We start from the raw sequence: 24287 nt of genomic DNA on the forward strand, positions 1-24287 counted from the left end.
AAGTCGCAACGGAGAGAAGTGCTTTGGTTTTAGGTTGCTCAGCTGTCAGCTGTCTCAAAGACGCAACTAAACCGTTAAAACGGCTGCACTGGGGGCGAGCCCCTTCTCACGCGCCTTGTATGCTCGCTTTGCAGCACGTGTCTCGACAGAGGTGTGACAGGATGTGGAGACAACTTTTTATGACCGTGTAAAGCGTATTCGTGCGCATGTGCCTGCATCTCTAGATTTGTCATGCACGCACATACTCGCCTTCTGCGCAGAAACCGCTCCCCCCCCCTCCCAAATGCCGTCTTCACTCTGAAGGAGCGTGAGCAGAGTTCGCTTTTTACTCCCTTCAAGGACTTCGAAGCACACATCCCTGCATCCACGGTTCCACTAGATGGCGCAGCCCCGCCGATGCAGTCTGTGAGAGGCAGAGTTGATCCTTCGTGCGCCGTTGCCTTTCACCCGGCTCAACGGGAAGTCTGCGGCGGTGCGCTGCCGCCTTGAGTACGGCGAGCGCGAATGAGGTTTTTTCAAGCTCAGCCGTTCGCAGAGAGTAAAGCCTCAAACTCAGTCGACGTTCGCTGTCTTGTTGTAGTTCTCGGTTTTATGCGCAAACGGGGCACTCCATTTGCCGCTCAATGTACATGAGTTGTTGTGTCTCACGTCAGCAAGGCATTCATTGCATGCACCGCTGCGAAGCATGGGCGGCCGGATTGAAGAAAGGCAAGGTGCTTTCTGCATTCGCCTGACCTTGTCGTGGCGGTTCGCAGGAGTGATAGAAATCCAGCCCTTCGTATTTTTGCGTGTGCATCGGCCGGTGTGCATGCGAAGCGAATCTCGTGTCGAGTCGCACGAGTTAGCCGCATGCGCGCTCGACGCGTTGCACATGAGGCGCTCTCCCTCTCAAACTCGAATTTTCTTGTCTTCCCGCCGCTTCCACAGGGCCTTTCTTGATCCTGCGCCTTCCGCCTCAACGCGCGTCTCGCCGCGAAGATGGAGAGGCCGGCTGCACCTCCCCGTTCTCTCTCGGGTGCCTCGTCTGCGGTGCCGTCGCCTCACCTCCCTTGCGCTCCGTACGCGCCGGATTCGTCGTCCTCTGTGCCTTCTTCCTCAGCCTCGGCGCCCTCTGCGCCCTCTGCGCCTCATGTTTCAGCCTTGCCGCCGTCAAATTCCTCTCCTTCGAGTCTCCTCGAGTTGCTGTGTCCGCGGTGCCCGTTTCCGCTCTCGCAGGTCTCTCAGGTCTCGCAGGCGCGCTCAGCGGCGGCGCGCAGGGGCTCAGCCGCCGCGTGCGCGAAGCGAAGAAAATTCGAGAATGCCTGCGCACAAAGCCCTCCGCAAGGCAGCCCGCCCGCGCCTTCTCGTCTCCCCGTGGCACGCCTCCGCAGACTGCAGACGCTTCTGCGCCTCTCGGTGGTGGCGCGGTGTATGTGCAGCGCGAACGCCGAGGCCGCGCGCGCGGCGGCTGGTGAAGAGGCGCAGAGGACGCGCACCAAGAAGGCAGACAAGCGGCGGAGCGAGGCTTCTCCAGGCAAGCCGGGCCCCAGCGCGGCCAGAGAGCCTGAGCCTAAGGCCTCGCCCCTCGGGTCTGCTTCCGTGCGCTGCTCCTCGCCCGCCTCCACCGCCTTGTCCTCCCGATGGACTTCCTCGCCGGCCTCCTCCGAGCCCGCTGCAGAGGCCTTCAGGGCCTCTGCAGCAGCTGTCAGGCAGCCTGTCGCTCGCCTCAAAGAAGAGGCGCTAGGCCCCGCGCAAGCAGGCAGTAGCAGAGCCTCGCCGCCAGCCAGTAAGAGCGGAAACAGTCGAGGACACGCCGCAGCGGCTGGAGCGAACCCCGTCCGCAGAGACCTCGAGCGAATGCCTCTGTATTTCCTGCATCCCAAGCATCGCCCGCTCGCCCTGCTGTTTCGAGCCCAACGCGATCCGGAGGCGCCGCTGCTGCGTCCGCTGGATTTTCAGGGCGGAAGAAAACAGACGAACGGCGCGACGGCCGGCGTGGAGGAAGGCGAGAGCGAGGAAGGAGGCGCATGCGCGTCAGACGAAGACGGCCTTCTGCGCATGTCTGAGGAGGTCACGTCGTCGTCGCGGGGGACTGCTCAGCGGCCTGAAAGACGGGATCGCGGCGGTGCGAACGCGTTGCCTCTATCTCTCTCTCACTCGCGCGCCTCTCCTGAAGAAGGCACGTCTCTGGATGACGCGGTGCGCGCTGTGCTCACCGAAGAGAATGTCTTTCCTCGCGTCGCGGACTACTTGCGCCGGTATTTTCACGCGTGCGGCGACCGCCGGAGGCTCACGCTTGGGCTTGCTCCTTTGACTTCGCCCTCTGCCTCGGCGTTTTCGGCATCCTCGGCGCCCTCTCCGCAAGCCTCGCCTGCGCGGCCGTTCGCGCCTTCGGGGCCTTCACCTGTCTCTGTGGAGCGCCCCGCCTTCGCGCTGCTCGCTCAGCCTCTGGCGCGCGAGGATTCTCGGCGACAGTCCTGGCGTCGCGCGGGTCTGACGCAGCCGCGCGAGTCCCTCGAGCCGTGCTCAGAGCCTTCCGCCGCTGCAAGTGCTTCTCAGCAGCGCGGCGCGGCGCGACCTCCGCTTGCCTCGGAGACCTCGCCTGCGTCTGCGCGGCACCCCAGCTTCCCATGCGAGGGAGAAGAGCGCCCATATTTCTCGTTTGATCAGGCGGCGCGGATGGCGCCGCTGCCGCAGGCACCGGAGTCGCCGTCTGTGGCGTCTCTGCTTCAGAGCATTCGCGCGCGCGTGAGGCGCGGCGAGCGCAGCGCCTTGACCGCGCAGAGTCTCCTCGCCTTCCTCGAGTCGCACGCCGAAGGCGAGGCCTGGCAGCGTATCGCTGCAGAATATTTGCGCGCCTTCAAGCCACAGAACGAGCCTGGCGCAGGAGGTCTCGGCGGACAGGGCGTCCCTGAGCGCCTCGACACGGAAAGTCAATCCTGTTTGCGCGAGACGCCGCGCGCGGCTGACTTTCAACAGCAGTCTCTCCGCGGCGCCGCGAGGCTTCCTTCTCCTCCCGCCTCCTCGTCTCCGTCTGTGCTCTCCGCGGCGTCGGGCTCCCTGCGTCGTCCTCCCGATCGTGGGGCCTCTGGGAGGCGCGCGTCGGAGCCGCTTTGCTCGCAGCCTCTGCCGGCGGCCTGCGCGGTGCTGGAGAGACTCAGAGAAGAATACCGCGCGGAGCTCGAGAAGGCGGTGTCCGGCGGCCACGACCCGCTGCCTGGCTTGGCAGCAGCACCCTGCGACTCAGCGCGAGTGACTGGAGATAGCGCAGAGAGAACTCACGCCGCGCCGCGGCGTTCGCCATGGGAGCACAAAGACGGCGCCGCGAGACCGAACGGGCGCCATCGAGGAGACGGCAACGACGCGGCGACAGGCGCGGAGTCCGCCTCGCAGCGAGAAGGGGAAGGCGCAGAAGCAAGCGGCAGCGAAACGGGGAGACAAGAAGAAGCGAGGGGACGCGAGGGACGGCCGGCTGCTCGTGGCGGAGGGGCGGAAGGGGTGAGGACGGAGCCGACGAATCCGCAGCGGGATCGCGCAGGTGGAGAGAGGAGACCGGAGTCGCAGGAGGGGGAAGGCGACGAGAAAGCGCGTCTTCTTGATGCCCAAGTCGAGCTTCTTCTCGAGATGTATCTGCACACAGACCAGCTTCTGCGACAGATTGAATAAGCTGCGAGGTTCGTCTCGGCGACCCTGGTGTTTCTGTGGGCGTCGGGGTAAACGCCTCGGAAGGACTAGGATAGACCGTGCCTCTTTCCGCGTCAGACACCTGCGAGGGGCCTCAGATGCTCATCTCTGCGGCAGCCAGCCAAGCAGGTGTAACTGTGCGCGTTTGTCTGTCTTCTGGTGGCAGTCAGGAACCTATTCTCTGCTGACGAGCGATCGGCAAGCGCCGCGACAGGCGCGGCGACAGGCAGCTCAAGAGAAAGGCGAGCAGGCCCGCGCGCGCCTCGCTTGGCTTCACAAGCTCGGTTTCTGCGTCTGTGAGGAGAACAAAGCTCTCTCCGTCACGCGTCACCCCAGGTGGATTCGTGTTGCTGGTTTTAGGCCGCAGGCGGCAGATCTCTCTGTGGCAGAAAGGCTAGTGAAGTCACTTTGCTACCTGCCGGCACCACTCGGTGAATGCGTCGCACAAAGGAACGAGTTCCTCGCCAAAGAGCGCGAGGAATGTGCTGCGCGACATAGGCTGCGAACTCTTTCTTAACTCCTGTCGCAGTCACTTGCATGCCGCCTGCCAGTCTTCCGCTTCACACGCGCCAGGGGGTCGCTTGCACGCTGGCTGGCATCCGGGCCTGTCCGTCAAGTTGGGACTATCGGTTATCTATTGTAAACGCTAACTTCCCGGTTACAATTTGGCTTATAAAACATCAGAAACAGATGCATACATGCGATGTGAGGCAGCTGTTGTCCTGAATCTGGAGACTCCAGAACGAGGGTACCGATGGGAGTGTATGTCGTTTGAGAAGAGGATACTGAAGTTCCTAAATACTGAAGACGAGTCCGATTACGAGGTGCAGACAACCTTGTTCTTGAGGTGGCAGGACACCGCCACCTCCCTGGACTGCGTGGTACACTATCTGAGAAGTAGGGATACCAGAAGTTAGTTCTCGCGAATCCGAAGCGCGTAGCGCACCCGCAGTTTATTAGAAGGCAACTAGCGAGGCGTTTTCTTGAAGGATGAAACTGCATCTTTTTATCAGAACTCATACTGTAACCGGCGGCGCAAGAGAGAATAGTTTCTGCGGCAGTGACCCTAAACCCTAAACCCCCGCAAAGGCTGGCAACAGGAGGATCGCTTTAGGGTTTAGGGCTGCTTCTGCTTAGAAGGTGTCTCACTACCAAGGAAGTGCTGCGCACTTTATTTTTGTTCAAAGCAGACGAAGCGCCTGTCGCACGCGTCACGCAGAGGGGCCTCTGACGAGTTTCATCGCGTAGGAATGATTGACGAAAACCGATTCACAGATTTTGCTCTCGCAGTCAAACCCGTTTCACTGAGCGTGTATTGCTGGGGCGGCCGCAATGCCATACGCGTAGCCGCTTCCACGAGTTAGCAAAGAAAAAACGTCAAAATGGTGTAGAGGAAAGCCTTTTACCATCGCCCACCGCGTCAATGCTGCGCAGTCACACGCCGTTCCTCGCCGGTACGAATCTAAATTTGCGGCGAATGCGCTTAAAGCAGAACGGCTTCTTGAGTCCGAGCACCAGAAGCTGTTCTGTGCCCAGATTGAAGAGATCAAGGTCTTTCATTTGCGTTTGTCAAAAGGATGCTACTCGCGCTTGAGGCTCCAAAACATGATGCAGAGAGCCGAGACTCAGAATGGCCTTCCCTCGTGCTCGCTATCTACACAGAGCTGAGGGATTCTTCTCGCGTGGCTCATACGCGCGGAGACCTCGACTGGAGTGCGAGTCTGCGTTTGCTTCGCGACCTTTTTCACCGTGGCGTCTCCTCTGTGTAGTTTGGGAACTGGGCAGTGAGAGCGTCTTCTTCGATTTCCTCCGCAGTTTTCCGCTCGAACCCAGTCCCGCCAGCTTGCAGCACGCGGTAGAAACTCCACAGCATGCTCAAGACGAAATGAGCAAGCAGGAGTTGCAGACCGTAGAACGCACAGAAAAACGCCTCGTAGGACGCCACAGACACTTCGACTTGGCCGTACGTCAGGATGCGCTTCGCGCCGCTGCCGCGGATCGAAGTGTCGCTCATGACGACGTATTCGCTGAGAGCCACGCGAGGCGAGACGGCGGACTCGGACTCGCCAGGGGACGGGTTCGAAGGCCGGTGGGTGAGCTTCCAAAGCGCAATGGCAGTGAGCGACATTTGCAGAGCCCACAACAGGTACACCATGATTTGAAGGTAGAAGGAAACGAACGCGATGAATGCGTTTTGCTGACCAGCCGCGCAGAGAAGGAGCGTCGCCGTGATGAGCCCGAGGGCGGCTCCTGTTGTGAAGGCAGCACCGCGGATGTTGAATTCAAACATGAGAAAAACAGAGAACGCGATGAGAAAGACCGCCCACAGCGTCACACCTGTGCTCAGCGGACAGCAACAGCACTGACGGTACGTAGCCTGTTTCTTTCGAGTGTGCGGCAAAAGAGGCTGGTCGTCCTTCGCCGCGTTGGGCGCCTCCCCGGCGAACAACGCCATTTTTAGCGCGAAGTACGCAGTCCGAGAAAAGTCACAGACGAAAATGTGCACGAGGATACAGCCAAAACAATCCTCTCCGAAAGAGGCCCGACACACAACGCGAGAAACCGCCACGGACTAGCTGCGACTCAGACCGAGTTATAACCCCATGTTTGAAGAGGCTGCCTGATCGCCAGCGAAATATGGCGCATAAGAAAAAAGAAAGAGTGAACCACACCCCTATACGGTGAGGAAGAAGAAATACAGTGGTCGGCGCGGGAGGAGACGCTGCAGATGAAGAGCTAGACTCGAATTGGATGGCATCAAGCGATTTCAGCCCGTCAGTTGCCTCAGAACTCGCGTCCCCCCGACGAGGTGCCAGGTTTGAAAAACAGACGCCTAGATGGCGTGACGGAATGGCAGGAAGGAAGGCGAATGGTTGTTTTATGTCGTGGAGGCACCTCCGATTTAGACTCGCCTCGAGTCGGTACACGCGATCTATAGAGGACGATATTTTTCGCGACTGCGAGTGACAGTTACTGGACAGTGGCAGACGCTGAGAGGTCACCTTGAGACAAGCGAAACTAAAGAGTTAGGTCTCGAAAAAATCAGGAGACGAACACACATTTCGGCAGAGGGTTGCCACGCGACCGCGCGTGCGGCACTCCGCCAGGCTATGTAAAAGAAGCAGCGCAGACAGTTTGCCAAACATGAAGCGCGAAGTTGTCCTGCTAGAATCAAACAGTGAAGATACCCACAGGTCCCTGCACGAAGTGGAAAGCCAGGGCAAAAAATCAAAAACCGAGCAGAGTCGGAGCTAGAAAGTTCCACTTTGGGATCTGCCCTTTCTCCCGACAAGACATGCCACAAAAAAAGCCACGAATGCCGAACTCAATAAAGAAAGCGACGTAGCTAGCTGTGGCGATCTCATGCAACTGGCGGACGGGAGTCTGGAGTTCTCACCCGCTCGTGACATCGCAAACCATTCTCTATTCGTTTTACTCTGCGTTTGTTGGAAAAAGTGTATACCTGAAGTCGCTGTCGTTCCAAACGAGAAGTGGTGTCCTAGGTAGCTGTCATCATCTAGCTCCAGACACCGCCGTCCGGTCGCATATCCCCCTACGGTTCTGATGCCATTGTAGTGTACCGTGTAATTTCCCTGTAAAAAACGTAGACACTCTCTCAGGAGCGATAAGGCACCCACCCCCTCAAACGTAGTTTCCCGTTGGAAACGTTTTTCTGTGGCGGAGTGCAAGAAATACGAGTTTTTTGGGAGAGACATTGCCTCGCCCTATAGAGTATCCCAGTATCCCCCCCCCTCCTGTTTGGCACGCTGCTTTTGAGTTCATGGTCCAGTTTGATCCCGTTCTTTTGTACTGATCTCGCATTTTTCTGGTGTGTGGGTGTTCGGGGGACGTCTCCTTCCACAATGGCGTTTTCTGACCCGGGTGGCGCTTTTGTCTGGCTTGCCGGTTGCCATTTTTCAGGGTCCTTTCCACGCGTGCCATAAGCCAGCGTTCAGGCCACACGCCAGTGTCATGCACGCAACGGACTCTGTCTGCCATTGAGGGAGAGTGAGCGCTGTGTTGCGCTGTTGTGAGCCAAGGCACAGTGCGTTTTCTGGGGCTGCCTGCACGTTTTGCGCCCGACTACAAACTTGCCATTGTCATCTTCATTGTTTTGTCTGTTCATGGCGTTCATTCGCGGCCTTTTTGCTTCTTTGCAATGTGGGCACCTTGCGTCTGGCTTCCCCCTCTGCGTCCGCGGCAAAGTTTCACTGAACCGCACTCAACAGATGCATTGCGCTCGTAACTGAGCTCTGTGCAGAGAGGTAGCATGCACCGCGGTGCCGGTGAGACATTTCTTTTTCTTCGGCGTGCTTTTGGAGGCCTCCCGGTTTCGCATCACGCTTCGACCCGCTGTGAGTGCGCCGTTCGGTGCGCTTCATTCCTTTCCTCCCCCGAAGTGAGTCGGTCCTTTACGGCGGCGAGCGAATGCGGCACACTTTTGCCGGTCTGCCGGAGACAGTTGCGGAATTTCGACTCAAACATGAACCCTGCAGGGGTGCTTCAGGGACTCTCTGCTGGCTTCGCGTAGCTGGCAGGCCGCGATCGTCGGAGCGCCCCTGATGTCGCTGAGGCCATTCGCCGCCGTGTGCAGCGTGTAATTCTAGCAGTCCACGTTTTGTAAATAGTGATCGTTTTTAGATCTGCGCCGCAGGCGCGGTTTCACTGAGTCTCGACGCCTGTGGCTTTCCCCTGCCTTTTCTCTACCTCCACACCTCGCCAAACTTTTTCCCAACCCGACAAACAGGCGTTCAGCCGCGCGTCAGCCTCCTCTCGCAGCTCAGGCCTCGTGTCGGCGCCTCAGGCAGCACTGGACGCTCTCTGTTCTGTCTAGCTGCTTCGCTGTCAGTCCTCTAAAAAGTTGGTTCGTGCGTCTCCAGACACCTGAGAACCACGTGTCGTGGAGCTCCGCTCTGCTGCCTTCCCCTAGTCCCCCCCGTCCCTGCCCTGCCCGTCTCCGTTCCGTGTGTTTGCCCGCTGGAGGGCGGTCTCTGTTTGTGCCTGTGTACGATGGAGGGTGTCTCTGACTCGTCTTCGCCTCCTTGTTCCTTTTCCCGCTGCTTGGGGGCCTCCTCGCTGTCTGTGGAAGCCTGTGCGCCGCCGACGCAGGCGGCGCGCAGCAAGCCCGTCAATCTGCAGACTTCTGCCTCGTCCTGCCTCCCTGCCCACAAGTCCGTAGACCGCGTGGTGTTGAATGTGGGCGGCAGGATCCACGAAACCACGGCTGAGACGCTGCTGAGCATTCCAGAGAGCTATTTTTCGGGGCTGCTGTCGGAGGGATGGCGCGCGGCGAATAAGGCTTGCGGGCGAGACGACACGATCTTCGTGGATCGGAATGGAGATCGCTTCGCTTACGTCTTGGATTTTCTGCGCGATGGCGTTCTGCTGTGCCCGAGAGACAAACTGCTGCTTCAGGGCCTGCGCCTCGAAGCCAAGTTCTTCGCGCTAGAGCCCCTCCTCTCCGAAGTCGACAGGCTCCTTGAGCAAATCGAACTCGAGCAGGCGGCGCGCGCTCTCCGCAAGATGAGCGTTTCAGAGAGGTGAGATATAAAAGAAACGCACGCGTGTACAGCTGCGAGATAACCGAGTTCGCCACGTCGTAGGAACGCGCAGCAGTTCCCGCTAGCTGTGAAAGTCCACTGGACGCGTAGCCCACTCGCGAGCTTCTGTCAGATCAGACAGGGTATGAGTGTTTGCAGCACCCAATTGTGTAGCGCGTGCAGTGTGTTTGCGTGCTTTCTCCTGTCTCCCTTTCCTCTTCCAGCGCTTCATACGTATCCTCGTCTGCGTGTTTTGCCCGGTTTTCCAGAGCTGGATTTCGCACATTTCGCGTCCTCTGTGTATCTGTGTGGTCAGCGTAGTTGTTGAGTTTGCATTTCACTCTTCTTTGAGCCTGCTGTGTGGTACTTGTGCGTTAAAATCAGATCCTGCGGAGGAGGCCAGGGCTCGAGTGCAGCTGAAGGTTCGACGTCAGGTTTTTCTCGCTTCTCGTCGCCCGCCAAGAGTCGGTGTATTCCAGGAGACGGCGTAAGCGAGCCGGACTCGCCTCCAGTCGTTTCTGTCTTTGTCCCGCCGACGCCAGTCGTTCTTCCCATGCACACAGCATCTGTCTTCCGCGCGCCCAAAGATTTCGTAAGCTCTCGCTGCGATCTTGGCGGCCTCCACAGCGCCATTCACAGTCTCCTGTCTCGCCAGCAGCCCCGGGGGCGTGTCGGCGCAGGGGCTCCCAGAGGACTCTAAAAACCTATAACTTTAGATTGTACTTCCAAGAAGTGTTTGAATGAATGCATCGATCGAGACGAGGCGCGTGGGCTACCGCGTTTGTGTGCACTCTCGGTTGATTGTAATTTGGTCGTAACTCTCCGATCTCGCTGCATTCTAGCGACATCGCATGCGGCAGTTTCGGGTGACATCGCATGCGCTAGGCTCTCCGTAGGACGCTGGAGTTTCAGTGCGGCTGCGAAAGATACGTCTGTGTTTCGCGTGACGCGGCCCTGGCGAGGCGCCACACTCGGATAGCACTGTTCTTTGCACGCGTGCTGCCCATACGGGGGGGATTTGTGTTTTAGGTGTTTGCGGAAGAGGGTCAGTTTTCCTGTTTCCTGGTCCTGACCGAAGCCCCATGTGCCAAGCGCCGCCTCTTTCTGCGCTCTCTTTTCAGCGTATGTTTGAGGCGTCTTTAGGGAGCCCAGCATGCAGTCGAACCAGCAGCCCGAGCGGCAGAGGCAGCCTTCACAACTCAACTGACAGAGACGGTCCAGATCGCAGTGAAGAGGCTCAACGGCGAGCGCTGATTAACGACGACCCTGAGCCGCCTCCGACTTTTGGGCCTGGCGGCGTTGCTGGCGACTCTCGAATCTGCCTGGGGGAAAAGGTTTTCCGCACTGACGCTGACTTTTGAATCGGGGGGCAACGTGAGCGCGAACCGTGAAGGGCGTGGAAGATCAGCGGGGCGCCGAAGCCGCGAAAGAGCGTGTGGCGATGGGCGAACAGATGGTCAGCTTTCGGGGGAAGGGGGGTGGGGGGGTATGTGTCACTGCATGATGAAACCCGCATTCATCGTGTCCTCAGGCAGGACATGTCACCTTGGCGTGGAGATCGCGACGTCGATGAGTCGGGCCGTTGAGTGCAGCTTTTAATCAGGAACGCACAGAGCGATATCACAACCTGAAGGCTTTCTCCAGAACGGGATCTTTCCCTGCCTCGGCCTGCGGATTTTGTCGCCGCCCCGCTGTTGGGGGGCTGCAGATTGCCCTACTCTATGCAGTGTCCGCCAGTTAGAAGTGTAGAATTGAGCGTAACGGTACCAGAAGGGCATAGCAACCACGAGCGGGGTGTGTATACGCGCGGAAGTTCAGCAGGTGTCCCAAACTCATGCAGCGAGGGACGAAAGCACTCCTAAGAAATGCAGAGATCTAGAAATGCTCCTTCCTCTGCGGGGCTTGTCGCGAGGGTCGGCCTTCATGTAACTGAAGTCCAGTGCCTGTACCTCTATGGTACCCGCCGTGTTGAGTTTTGTAGTCCTTCCGACGTCGCTTCACGGATTTCGATGGATCAGACCGCAGTTGTGCTGCCCTGTAATGCGCGCTCTAATCAGTTGTAGGACAGGCCCTGGCTGGCCGCCTTAGAATGTTTGTATCCGTTGTGGATCACATCCATTTTCTTAAGGAACGCGGTGCTACCACGGATATCCGGTGTTCCCGATTCTCCGGAATAGAGGCCAGTGCAGGGCACGTCGTGCTACCCTACCTCTTGCGGCAATGCGCGATCACACACTTCCAGCTTGATAGCTGCCATTTCGTTTAGGGATGCAAGTACTTCCAGAACACAGGAAAAGTAGGCACACCTCTACACTACTGTATCTTTGTGGTCGAGCTTGTGTTGCGTGCTGTCACGAGCTGGAGTGGACGGCCTCTCACGGCGGATGCGCGCAGTATATTGAGAGAAATGCCGGAGATCATAGAGCCATGAAGTGCTGGAGCGTTGCAGCGCCTTTCGCCCGGCTTGCAGTTAAGTCACCTATATCCTTTCTCTCCAAGCCCCCTGCGGCGGTCGACCCTCGCTTGTAGTCAGCGCTCATCCTATGACCCTCCCCCTCTCCACCACCCCTTCCCCGTCCCGTCCCCTACCATTTCTGCGGGGCACCGACAACATAACTCAGCATGCCGCAGCATCGTAGTGGACACGCTGATCTACGGGTGTCCAAGATATGTCGAATAGTGTAACTCGAGGGTCAGTGTCTCGAAAAATGTCTGTGGGTTATGCAAGGGTCACACATCAAAAGGTTTCCACCCGAGGTCAGCGGTGCAACGTAGCGGTGGTGTTACGGCAGCAACAGTACCACGATGCCGGCGATCCATCGCGCCGACTAGTCAGGAGCTACGACACTAGTGGAGTTGTGCCGTAAGAATGGTTGAGCACGAGCAGGGATCAACAAAAGCTTGGTTATGACAGTTGACCAAGCAGATTCAACTTCCCTACGCAAATAGAGGGACGCGACGGACCGGGCAAGTCCGTCGCAAGACTAAGCGTTCAGACCCGTCAAATGAAATCTGAATAGATATTTAAAATGAGGGCAGACTGGGAACACGCAAGGGGAAAAGCGACAAGCCAGGGGAGGGGCCCCTCCAGCTTGGCAACTCGAAGTGTCGAGCGCGTCGCGCCCGTCTCGCGTCCCACAGCACCGATTCTGAAAAGCTGAAAAGTCCTCTTGCTGTGTGTTGCGAGCATCTTCATGGTGCCGAGCTCACACGGCGCCTGCTGCGTCAAGAAGCGATTCCGTATGTACGACGTGCTTTCAAGTTAGGTTTCTCAGAGAGGGTCATCTCTCCAGATTCGAGTACCCGGCAAACCGCTACCCCGGCGCTCCATCCGAACGCTCAAGACGGCTTTTTTGTCTTGCAAAGCCATCTGGCAGTAGAATCAATTTCAACATTATAGGAGGATCTGATCCGTTCTCTTTGGTTGCAGCCAGTCATGCGCCGAAACCTAACATCGCAGCTCATGTGGCACATGGCAACACGGAGGCTTAGTTGTAACGCAGCTCGCTCGCGACACATGACAACTGGAAGACGCAGTAGGAAATGACTCAGATTTGAACAGGGTTCGTCACCTGTATGGCCGCACTCTTCAGTCTGCTCTGGCGCACGCTCCCAGCAGTTACTTTGCGTCGCTGACTAAAGGTGCGCCGCGGCGGCTGTATCCATCTTGAACCAGTGATGATACTAAAGACTCTTGTAAAGAACCGGCGAGAAAACCGAAGCCCTACCAAAAGGTTGGCACGCAAGCAGTGCTGTCTGCGTGTCTTCGCTCCATAAGCGAAAACAATGCAGGTCCGTAAGCAGTTCTCGAATCAGCGACCAGACTCATTCCCCCCCGTGTCTCACTGAACCGCTGCAGTTACCTCGGATCCTTCGAGGAAGGCATTTTCTCCCTCCTGGCCGTACGGCACGCCCTTTTATGGACGCACCGTTGCAGCAGCTTATTGAGTCGATGGACTTCCCTACCGATGGCATCATGTCTGACACAGACGCGGAGAGTGGATCGGAGCGCCTGCTCAATTCTGCACATCTGGCCCCTGCCTGGAAGCCTGGCATACTTCCTGGGCCTTTCTCGAACATAGAGAGAGGACGGGTAATAGGCAGAGGGCTGACCTCCGGACGTCAGGAGCATCCAGCGCTGGGAGCAGATCGTTTTCGCCTCTCCTCACTGCGCCCACCATTCGAGCCCGATGGACGCAGCCCCGTGAAAGATGTTTGTTTCCCTCTGCGTCCCGGATGTCGTGGTCTTGCTCGTGCTCCTGACAGGCAGAGTGACCCGCTCACTTGCAGCAGTCTGGGAGGGGATGACTCGCTTGACGTCTTTCCAGAAGACTCTGTAAGGCCACACTCGGCACTCCAAAACAGCTCAGAATTCTGCACAGAAGCAGTGCGTCCCGGCTTCCTTGGTTCACGCCCGCCCGAAGGGAGCCTCGACGGCGGGTCACCCCTCTTCCGGGCCTCAAGGAACTCAGGCAAGAATATTCCGCTTCCACAGACTGTCGAGGGAACCCTCCCGACGAACAGATCGCCTGGCAGAGGCCGCTTGGAGGAAAATTCTCCCACCTGGTCTCTACTGCAGTCGCCTTCTCCACTAGCAGCTGCCCTCGCAGCAGAAAAGCCGGGAGGCTGTGACACTCCGTCGGTAACGCACAACCGCCCCGACAGCCCCTTGATAAAAAATACGCAGTGTGAGGGGCTCCGCTTTATCGACGGAAGCAAGCATCTCAGCGATTCTTTCCAACCCGCTTGTGAAGGTGCCAGCACAACAGAAGTCGATATTGACAGACTACTCGCCACAACACAGACCATCCTCGACCGCAGCGACATCGGCCGCCGCCCCCATTTCGCGAATAATCATTTGGATGGAGATTCCCAGCGCAATGACAGGTGGTCAGCTCCTGCTTCTGGACTGAACTTCACGGCGCAGAAGCAAGCTGCCGAGGGGAACTTGGTTCATCTGCAGCACGGGATCACGGCGCTAGAGGAGCTGGTAGACGAGACGGAACGGAAGATAGAAGGCCTCGGACGATGTTCTCGCAAAAGCGAGGATGACTCTGGCTTTTCTTTCTCAACAGAACATCCTCATTCTCTGGAACGAGTTCTTCACAGGGACGCCGAAGCGCTGAGCCGAAGTGCAGGGGAAGTCGCTCAGTACCCCCCGACAAACGGGTTACGACTCGATGAGTGCCTTGAAGCCAGGGGCCTCCTACCCGAAAGCCCGTCTTGCCGCACGCGGCATCTTCAGATTTCCTCTCTCCGACCCAGTGCGCGAGAGGCCGGCTTCCAAAGGAGAGTCAAGGCTGATGTTGGACGGGAGTCGGAGGGCAAATTGACACTGGCAAGCTTGGCAGAACATGACGAGCAGGCCCCAGATCGGGATACCAGTCCTGGTCAGCTCCTCTCGCTTCGGGCCGGCGGCGGGCCTGCGAGGCTCTCTCGTCCTGTGTCGGGCCTGAGAACAACGACTTCAGGCTGCGGAGTATTTCAGACTGTCAATTTCGAGCCCGCGAATGCCTATCTCGGCAAAGCGGGCAGCGCATTAGGGCTGCCAGGTAAGTTTCCAGTCCTTCTCAGTCGGCTGCGCCTTCACTGCAGAAGCGTAGAGCCAAGCGATCGCATGTGCAGCAGGCGACTTTGTGGGACGAAAGGCCTTTGAAATATCTTTCTCGACTTCGCCGGGGGCACTGGTGCTCGACGTGTGTCACCGAGACCTGGGTCCGTGTTGCACCAGAGTAGATGCGCAACGCAGCATGCGTAAAGGCTGCTTCTCAGCCCTTCAGTCGTTCTCACGAAATTTTCGCCTGCTTATATGTGTCGCAGGGGCGGCTTACTGCCCGGGTGAGTGGCTTCAAAGAGCTGAAAGACCCTTTTCCATCCGCTTCGGTGCAGGTGGTGACGCGTCGAACTGTTCAACTTCCTCTTCTGTTAGGAGTCCACATTTTTGCGCCAGCGGGGAACACCTCCTCGGTCAGGAGCCAGTTCTGCGAACGCATCCTCAGCGTCTGCGCCCGTCTCGAAAGCAAGTCTCCTCCGCACACTCTTCTTTTTCTTGTCAGCCTCCTCTCTCTCCCGGTCGCGTGCTACGCGACGCTGCGAGGATCGATGCCGCATCTGAGAAAACGAGGCCCTTTCGATCTGCCGTTTCCCAACGCGAGCGTTGGATCCGCAAATCCCAGCACGGACTGCCCCGGTGCGCTGCCGCCCACACTGGCTCTGTTTCCCTCGGTACTGCCGCGTGTTTTGATCCCCCGATTCGTCAGCACACACCCGTGTCTCATGCGGAAGAACGTCCAACTCCCGCCTCGCTCCAGTGCCGTTTACCACCCTCGGAGGCGTCGTCCGCTCGCGGCGGACTGGGTCAAAGGGAGATGAGCGCGATTGTCGCTGGGCGGGGGCGCGACTTCATCCGGCGCTCTTCAGCATCCTCGGATTCCGCCGCGGTGCTGGACTCGACGCAGCAGGCGGAGCCAGAGCTGCAGGCCAGGTCGCCGCACGACAGATGCAGTCAGTCCGCGCGCCTGAATGCGCTCTTCGCTTGCGACCCTGCGAGACCCCTCTCAGAGTCGACCCGCCACGCCCAGCGCCGCCCGGGGCGAAACGGCTCAACTCACTGGGATGCCGACCTCAGACGCGCTAGAGACGCCCCGCTACTCAAAAAAAGTTGCAACAGTATGTACCTGCGGCACAGCGCTGTGGCGGATTGGACAGACACTTTGTCCGCGGCCTCTGCGATTCCTCCCGACGGGCCGTGGCAGCCCCTGGCGACTCCCCTGGAGGGCAAAAGCGAGCCGATCCAGTGCCCCCCTGTCGCCGGCGGCATGCCCGCGCGCTCTGCCGAAGACCTGGATCTGCGCGCCTTCAACAGAAACGCGCATATCGCAGGCTCGCATCCGATGCAGAGCCCCGTCTGGAGCCGCCCTTGTCCCCCGCCAGCCGCAGAAAGAGTCAACACACATTTCGAGCCTTGCTGCAGCAAAGTCTCCGCCGAGCTCCGTACACAGGGCCAACGTGCAGACGCGCTTCCAGCGCTAGGGGGGGAGGTCGTTTTCGCGAGAGGCCCCAGCTGCTGCTGTGGCAGCGCCGAGGAGCCCAGAGAGTGCCTTCTGAAGCGAGATCGAGCTGTGCAAAGTTCCCCTGAGCTACTCAGCGCAGCTGCTCGCTGGCCTCCCGCGACGGCAGTGTCAAGCTGCGCAAGCGACGGCCTCCGCCACGCGGCAGCGAGGAAGCGAGCTGCCGAGTACTGCGAGACGGGTTCCTCACCCGTGGCGAGGCCCTGCACGGAGAGACAGAGGTCGGGAGATATTGACAGCTTCTTGAACTGCGATCAAAGCGAGAAGCCGCAAGGCAATTCAGCCCAAAGATCCACACTCCCATATTTCGCTGCTCCATCTAAAACGGGCGACCTCGGTAGCAGCCAGCGAGGCCCGGTAGTATGTGAGACTGCGTGCTCGCCGCTACATACGGAACAGTCTGCGCCCAGCCAGCCAGGGAGTGAAAAGCGCGTTCGCCTTCTCTCGCGCTCTTCTGGGGAGACCTCTCCTGCGGACCTCGGCAGCGCCACCAGTTCGGGCGAAATCCATTACGGGTCTCAGAAGCCAGGGCACGCCCGACAGCGTTCATCGCGCGCGTCGCACGGAGGCGCGACTGATGTTGCCACAGGTACTTCGCCAGTTCGTCGCAGAGACGTCTCCGCGGGAGGCTCGCCGAGGGATTCGAGCTCTGACACATCCAACAGGGCTGCGGGGCTGGAGGATCGATCCCCAGCGGCTTCAGGGCCGCTGCAGAGAGTCCGTGGAGACGCATTTGCACTGCCATCAGTAGATGCGTCTTCTGAGGAAGACATCGGCCTCGCTCAGGTCTCCCCAGAGGATTCTGGGCGGCCCTGTCCCCTGGCGCAGCCGGGGGGACTAGACCTAGCGGATCTATGTCAACAGGATGTGTTGAGAGACCTCCTGTGCAGTGAAGGTTCGAAACTGGAAACGACAGTACTGCCCACGACGCAAGATGTGCCGCACGGGGCTGCGTCCAGCCAAGGTGAGGTGTGTTGAGGCGGATACGGGCGTCTGTGTGCTGTGAGCTTGTGAGGAGTCTTCACATCAGACGATGAGGGCACGTAAGAACGACACATGACCCCGCAGTTTGCGGCAGGATTCTGAGTGAGAAGGAGGTCGTTTCGGCCATTGCAGCTCAAGCCACGGCATGTCGCTCACTCGAACGATGCCCCCCCAGTTTGAAGACGAGAGCCTCTTTCTCTCCACGAAGCTCACCGCTAACGTGTGCTCACAACGATTTAGATTTGCCTCCTGTTGCGTGCCTTCCGCAGGCGCTGCAGACAGCCGAAACGCTTGCAAGCACATCATTCTCACGCTGAACGAGGCGCTTCAGAAAATCGGCGGTTTGAGGCAAGCGGCGGCGAAGCCTGCGCTTCCTCATGATCCGCAGAGGCTGTCCAGGTACCGCCTCGGGGTAGCCGTCTTCTCACAGCTGTCGGGGCTCCCACACACCCCGTACTCGAAGCGCCACAAAAAAGGGCTTACTGCCACTAAAGCGACGCCTGCAGACTTTGTCGGTGACGGTCTCCATATACTGAAAACCGATCTGTGGTCGATTCTTAACACGCACCGTGACTGCATTCTCACTCCCATTTGAAACCCTAGACGCTGAAACAGGGTTTTGCAGTGCCGCACTGCCGCTGCCACCGAGCACCGGGAAGCGGTGGCTGGAAAACACGGATCACGACCACGCGGGTCGCGGGGTGCCAAGGTCAAGCATTTCGAATTGATAGACCTTGCCTTTCTGCGCTTTACTGCAGAGAGGAGGGCATCGAGAATGCTTTGAGCACCGTGTCCAGCTGGCTGGAGTCCCCCTGTGCCTTGGGCAGCAGAGCGCAGCACCACCGACTTGCAAACCCGAGGGGAAGGCCGCGCCCCGCCGCCCAAGTTACAGAGTCTTCCATCAGCCGCCACCACCTGAGTCTGGAGCTAAAAGAAGTGCAAGAAATGCTTTTAAGACTGATGGAGCCGGATATCGAGACGCCGCCAACCAAGAAAACGCGGGAAAAGCCTGGTTTGCCGTCTGATGACGCGCCCTTCTCTCCGCCCACGCCAGGCTGCGGAGAAAGCGAAGGCCTGGAAAGCACACACCTTTGTCGATGCCGCAGCGCGGGCCCTCCAGCGGAGGCGCTTCCCGCTTCGAGGGCGTGCCTTCAGCGGCGCAGAACTGACGCGATGTCGCGGCCTGCGCTCCCACTCGCTGAAGACAGTCTGGCAACCGGTCGTCACTCATTGTCGATCTTCGAAAGCCGCGTCAGAGGGCGGCGCGCTTCCATTGGCGGAGCATCCCCTTCTTCCATGAGGAGTCAGCCACACCCACACGCCACACGATTCCAGACGCTTCCCCTCGCTCGCGCGTCAACTTCAGCACTGGGAGAGAGACGCGCTGAAGCGCGCGCACACGGCGCGGGCGCCACGGGAAGAAACGAAAGATCGAGTTCGCTGAGGCGAGCGCGTTCGCTGCCGCCAGTTGCAGCATCGCACAAAGCCAGGCGACAAACGTCCCCAGAAGGTCCTCCTCAGGCCGCGCGGCGCCCCTTACCGGCATCAGGGCACGCTTCCGCGCCCGTACAGCTCTCCCAGGCTCAGCAGCGGTCTTTGAAGCCCGCGGATCTGCCGCGCACAGCCCCGCTGCACCCGGGGCGGAGTGGGGTCTGCGGCAGGGTGTGGCGTCGACTCTCTTCGAACGACCCCACGCGTAAGGCGCCGACTCACCTGGAGACTTGGCTGCGGACGCCAGCGTGCATGCAGGGTGCTCAAAACAGAACTGACTGCTGTGCAGTTTGTTTAGGTAGCCACTAGGGCCTGGCGAGCCCTGTGTGAATCAGACCGGGCGGCGCGTGAAGTGCCTCGTGTGGGCGTGTCCGCAAATTCCCTCTTCTCTCGCGTGCAGGACAGCCGCCAGACTGCAGCGTTTCGACGGCGAGCACCGCCTCCGAGCCCGTGGAGGCCGCCCTATGGGCAGCAAAATCCCGGCGAGCCGGCGAGAAGAGAAAAACGGAGCGAGCCTCGCTGCGCACCGACGAGTGCCTTCTCTACTGCTCGCGGGCACCGCCCCAGCGCGCGCCGTCGTCGCTGGAGGTTGAGCGTCAGTCTGACATCCCTTGGCCTTCGCGAAGCGAAGGAAAAGAAGGCTGGGGCGGTGGCGCGGAGGCCTCGGTTGGCGGCGCGCGCGTCGCGAGGCGAGATCAGAGGGGACCTAGTTCGTCTCCGAAACGAGGTCTGCGGCGTCGAGCAAGCGGCCACCGGGGACGAAACGAAGACTGGTGTCTGCCCGGCGAGACAGCGAGCGCGTCAGATCGGCTGAAGCCGCTTCCAGTCACGTCTAGGAGATCCCAGTTGCAGCTGCCTCCTGGTCAGCACGCGAAGAGCGCCCCCACCGGGTCAGTGGCCCCCCCGGCGTCGAGGCCGCACCGACTGCTCGCGGCCGCCGACCTGCATCCGCTGCCTTCCAGCCGACGGGCGTGCCCAGGGGCGAGAAGAGCTCTGAGGCAGAGCCTCTCCTGCAGCGCGCGCCCGGGGCCTCGAGACCCGCTCTGTCCCCACCAGGGACTTGTCGCCCTGCAGACCCCGCTTCCCCGGGGCTCCTCCGCGCAACGCTGGGGCCGACCCGCCAGCTGTGGACTGCCTGACTCCCGCACGTCTCCAGGCCGGCGACACCGCCTAGGCGAAGGCACTCCGCCTTCGCTCGTGCGTTCCGCGGAGAGTCTCCGCGGAGAGCGACAGACCCCCGCGGCGGTTGAGGCGTCGCTGACGAGGCAGACGCCAAACCGCGCCGCTCGAGAGAGGCGAAGCCACAGTCAGCAGCGCACTCGCGCCCCCTGCCCAGGGAGGCAGGACCCGATGGACGCCCTATCCCAGCGAAGGCCTCCGGAGGCGTCAACGAAGTCGCAGAGAGGAGTCATGCCGTCGCAGAGCCGCCAGAGGAGCTTCGCGCGAGTGAGTCAGGAATCAGAACGTGCAGCACTCCGAGCGAGTGAATGCGCGCAACGCGCACCCGGCGTGCAGATTCAGCTATCCACAGAGAGGGCTTGCATGGAAGCCAACGAGAGGACAGCTGCGTCCAGATCGCTCCACACCGCCTGCCAAACGTCTCCACTGCCGCAAAGGGACTCGGGCGGAAAGCACGCACAGGCGAAGCCGAGCGGACTGCCGGCACTCGAAGCGTCTGCCGGCGGGAGAGAGGGAATGGCTCGCGAAGGTGATCCCAGCTCCGTCGAAGAGGGCGCAGCGTTCTGTGGATCTCGCGATGCATATCTCAGCAGCGCCGCAGGCACACATTCCTCACCTTTCTGGCAGGCATGCGAGGACGGGAACCCCACGGGAACCGCCGGCCCCAAGCAGCAGGCCCCGCCCCCCCACAGCCGGCTGCTCCATGTTAGTCCACAATGTAGAAGCTGTGTGAAAACGGCTGAGGCGTCAGCCGACAGGAAGCAGCCGTGCGCGCCTGAGAACCCTGCGCCGGGGACGGATGGGCTAGAAACGCGGCTAGAGAGGTCTGCAAAGGATCGACTTTTAGACCCCAAGCCGTGCGCCTTCCCAGTGCGCAGCATGAGAGCGCGGGTCCACGCAAGCGTGAAGCATCGCAAGAGTGAAGAAGCTGCGGCAAGTCTCTTGCCAAAGGGCGAGCAGGCTGAGATCTGGGACGATTCCTCCTCGCTCCCTGGCAGTGCCTCTGACTCCCCCGCCAGGGTCGCCTGCGAGCTGCTGTCTCAGCAAGAGAAGGAGGCCCGCGAACCCGCGCCGCGCACTCACCGGCAACCGCCCTCTTCACGGAACAGACGTGGCGCGTCCTGGACTTCCAGCGAGTCGCCTGGACGCGCCGACGAGTCCCTCTTCGCCTGGGGCCGCTCAGGAGAGACCCGCAGGGCTGCCTCAGCCTGCGAGAGCGATGACAGGCTCGGGCGCTCTGCAGCATCCGCGTTCGACTCGTGTGCATGCTGCGGCAGCACCTGCTCAAACGCAGCAGCCGATCAGGCTTCCTGCCAGATAGAAAGAGCGGCGGGGAGTCTTTCACACAGCCCACAGTCGGCTGGCGGAGTGCAGCGCATCGCAGAGGACTCAGAGCTCGAGATGCAGGCCAATGAGTGTTGCCTTGCCGACCCGTTCCTGGAAGGCAGTCGCGATCAGAAATTCGCGAAAGACCGTGACGGGGACACAACAACATGGGAAGCGACAACGCATTCTACGGACTCGGTGCTCGAGGTTGACATGCGTGGCGCGCTCACGCCGACAAAGCAGTATGTGGGGTCGCGTGGATTCTTGTGTATCGTGTGTATGCTTGGATGAAGGTGCCTCTGAAGGTCTGAAGGACGCCAGACGCACCGACCCACGCCTCTGATGGGGAATTCAGTTAGATCCCGTCGTTTCTTCAAACTTGCTCGCCAGCCTCACCTTAAGGTGCTAGCCACGCACAGACCCGGGGGACAGAGCGCGCCGCCCCAACGAGACAGCGCCTGAGCACTTCTCGACTCTTTTGTGAGAGCCCAGCAGGCCCGCTGTGTGCGATTGTGTTGGTAGCGGGCCTATGTGGCTGGTTTTCTTCTTTTACGCTTAGAAGGCGGTGCGCGAGGCGGCAACAGGATTTCGCTGACTACTTGGCTCGCCGCTACGGAGAATGCCGCGGGGCTGTAGCTGCAGAGTCCCCTTTTTCGTCATTCGGCGGCAGCGCGACGCCGAGCTGCTTCCAGACTCTGCCGACTTCGCGATGCTGCACTCGAAAGCTCGAGAGGGGTCAGCCGCTCGGAGTTTTTGAGGTTCGGTGCTGCGGGTCGCCTTTTTCTCCCTTGACAGAGAAGAGCCGATCGGCGCAGGCAGTCGCAAAGGCTTTCGGGTGTGCATCGAATCGGGCTGTGATTCTCAATGCCCTTCAACACGCTTGCCTAGCCGGTGAGCGCATGTGACGACGTTGAGCATGCCAGGCTACTTGAGCTGCATTTAGGAGTGATTCTCTCTTGGCGCCGGGGTTGCCTCGCATCTACTCTCGAGCGTATGTCGCAGCAGATTAGCGGAGGGTGCCCAGTTTCTCTCAAAGCCTCGCGATTGACGCGCCTGTCGGAGGCGCGACCTGCGTCCTGTTGCTGAAGCATCTGGCGTTCATTCCCCTTGCCCTTCGCTCATGCCTCACGATTCTGCGTCCGTGTGTAGGCATAAGGGAACCGCCGATGTGGGGTGAGGCAGCGCCGCAGTCGCTCAGACACGAGCTTGTTGTGCCGACGGCGCGGAAATCGCAAGTCCTGTAGTTCGTTTTGCCATGCCTAAGGCCAGCTGCTAGCAATCTGAGGAATTGTGAAGCACATAGAGAATGAAAGCTGTGACGAAAAGAAAACAGAGCCGGCGGAGACTGTCCTGCAGCCGGTTTGTCGGGAGTCGCGCGTTCATCCACTGTAGCCGTTGTGTCTCGGTTTCGCTTTCTCTTCGGGCCTGCTTCAGGGGAAGTCAACCGGCGGAGGCGCGAGCGTCTGATCGCCTGTTTCAACGAAGAGTGGACAGAACGCCGAGTTTTCATCATTCTGCTGAAGGGCCCTGGTGACCGCCACGAGCTCAGGGCGCTGTACGCCCTCGACGCGAGACGGGGTCTAGTAAAGGTAGGCCACGCGCATTTGACTAAAGAGCCATGCAGTTCATTGAGAAAGAACGTATTTTCGCTGTAAAGCTTGTCAACCCTAAGAGGCGAACGAAGAAGTGGGTGCCATTGCGCTCGTAAACTTCGTTAATCACAATCGCCACCTCCGCCGTCCACGGACTCCATCGCTCACGGGCGTCCATCTTCACGCGGCTGCCTAGAATTGCTGTTTGTTGACTCAAGTAGAACTATTGGAGCCCCGGTTGCCAGACATGACGTTGGCGGGGGGGGGCTGGGGGCAGAGAGGGCCTTGCGGAATCGGCGGCCTTCATAAAAAAAATTTTTCTCAGCTGGTGGAAGGCGGCGACAAGACGTAGTCTCTATGCATGCACCCGTAGTCGAGTTCGAGTCCTCACCTCCTCTGCGGTGTTCGGCAGCATGAGTTGCAAGTGCCATTTTCTTTCTCTTTTCTGCAATTGCAGGTGGCTCAAGTCTCCCCTGCTCCATCGTTCCTTGAGGACGGCATGATAGAGCAGGTGTTTCGGTACGACTGCGCCACGAGGCGTTTCCGCCTCGTCGAGGGCGCGAGGACGCTCAGCCCCCTCACCGCAGCAGTGACTCTCAAGCGGAATCTGCAGCCGGCGTCGGTTTCGCAAACAGCGGTGCATGTGTAGACTCGGTGGCCTCACACGCTGACGAAAAACGTCTTCAGGCCGGCACACATCGTCTGCATGTTGCTTATATCGTCTGGAGGACTCCCTACCATACAGGAACCCCGAAACGGAAGCGAGGCTCCAGCCTCAGATCACAGCGCTATGCGTGCGCGAATCCAGCAGACCCCCTGAAAGCCAAAGAGCTTATTGGCACGATGCAGGCGTGGTGTGTCAAGGCGCAGAACGCTTTGCGGGCGTGCAAACTCTTTAACAGGTGTTATACGTGGAGATATTTGGCTTGTATGAGCGTCTCAGGCACGAGAGATAAATATATGGAGCGCCGCGTTGAGTTTACCGGTGATCGCACTCAGGGTTGTCTTGCCAACGGCGTGGATGCTCAAACCAACAGAGACAGCGCGTCACAGTAGTGCAGTACAATGCCAGGGTGCTCCCAAAGAGAGCGTGTGATGAGGAGTTCTCGGATCGTGAAACAGCGAAATAGAAGACACGCATCATGCCTGCTCCAGAGTCCGCGCAGCTGCGCAACCTTGTGTTTACACAAGACCTACAGCATGTTAGTATGCAGCTCGGTGCCTAGCATTAGTATCTCTCCAGTCAGGATGTCTCTCCCCTAAAGTGTTTGCACCACTGCGTCTGGAATATTCCTTTCACAGTAGTGCTACGATTAGTCGAGCGCAGCAGGCATTACGGAGCTGGTTACACGTGTGCAGTTGCATCGGCTTGTACGATTACAAAGACGCTAGATATTTTCGAATAGGAGGAACTCGAAAGCTTCTCTTTGGTTGTATCTTCT

The 24287-nt window shown here is 59.5% G+C and overlaps 5 protein-coding genes across 5 annotated transcripts; 4 read left to right on the forward strand and 1 right to left on the reverse strand.

The window, feature by feature from the left end:
• Window positions 1-978: 978 nt before the first annotated feature.
• BESB_045670 (uncharacterized protein) lies at window positions 979-3645 on the forward strand (the record flags this gene model as incomplete). The annotated part of the gene is made up of 1 exon (XM_029363018.1): window positions 979-3645. One exon carries the CDS (start codon window positions 979-981, stop codon window positions 3643-3645), a length of 2667 nt encoding a protein of 888 aa, XP_029220384.1.
• Window positions 3646-5407: 1762 nt separating this feature from the next.
• On the reverse strand, window positions 5408-6118 carry BESB_045680 (uncharacterized protein; the record flags this gene model as incomplete). Its single annotated transcript, XM_029363019.1, has 1 exon — window positions 5408-6118. One exon carries the CDS (start codon window positions 6116-6118, stop codon window positions 5408-5410), a length of 711 nt encoding a protein of 236 aa, XP_029220385.1.
• Window positions 6119-8673: 2555 nt separating this feature from the next.
• On the forward strand, window positions 8674-9903 carry BESB_045690 (K+ channel tetramerization domain-containing protein; the record flags this gene model as incomplete). The annotated part of the gene is made up of 2 exons (XM_029363020.1): window positions 8674-9203; window positions 9588-9903. 2 exons carry the CDS (start codon window positions 8674-8676, stop codon window positions 9901-9903), a joined length of 846 nt encoding a protein of 281 aa, XP_029220386.1.
• Window positions 9904-10285: 382 nt separating this feature from the next.
• On the forward strand, window positions 10286-10564 carry BESB_045700 (K+ channel tetramerization domain-containing protein; the record flags this gene model as incomplete). Its single annotated transcript, XM_029363021.1, has 1 exon — window positions 10286-10564. The coding sequence occupies one exon, from the start codon at window positions 10286-10288 to the stop codon at window positions 10562-10564; it is 279 nt and encodes a 92-aa protein (XP_029220387.1).
• A 2558-nt stretch (window positions 10565-13122) lies between these two features.
• On the forward strand, window positions 13123-23494 carry BESB_045710 (uncharacterized protein; the record flags this gene model as incomplete). Its single annotated transcript, XM_029363022.1, has 8 exons — window positions 13123-14755; window positions 15024-17237; window positions 17527-17656; window positions 18016-18953; window positions 19149-21495; window positions 21816-22144; window positions 22688-22842; window positions 23303-23494. 8 exons carry the CDS (start codon window positions 13123-13125, stop codon window positions 23492-23494), a joined length of 7938 nt encoding a protein of 2645 aa, XP_029220388.1.
• Window positions 23495-24287: the final 793 nt, after the last annotated feature.

The sequence above is a fragment of the Besnoitia besnoiti genome, chromosome III (assembly GCF_002563875.1).
Source record: "Besnoitia besnoiti strain Bb-Ger1 chromosome III, whole genome shotgun sequence".
Lineage (NCBI taxonomy): Eukaryota > Apicomplexa > Conoidasida > Eucoccidiorida > Sarcocystidae > Besnoitia > Besnoitia besnoiti.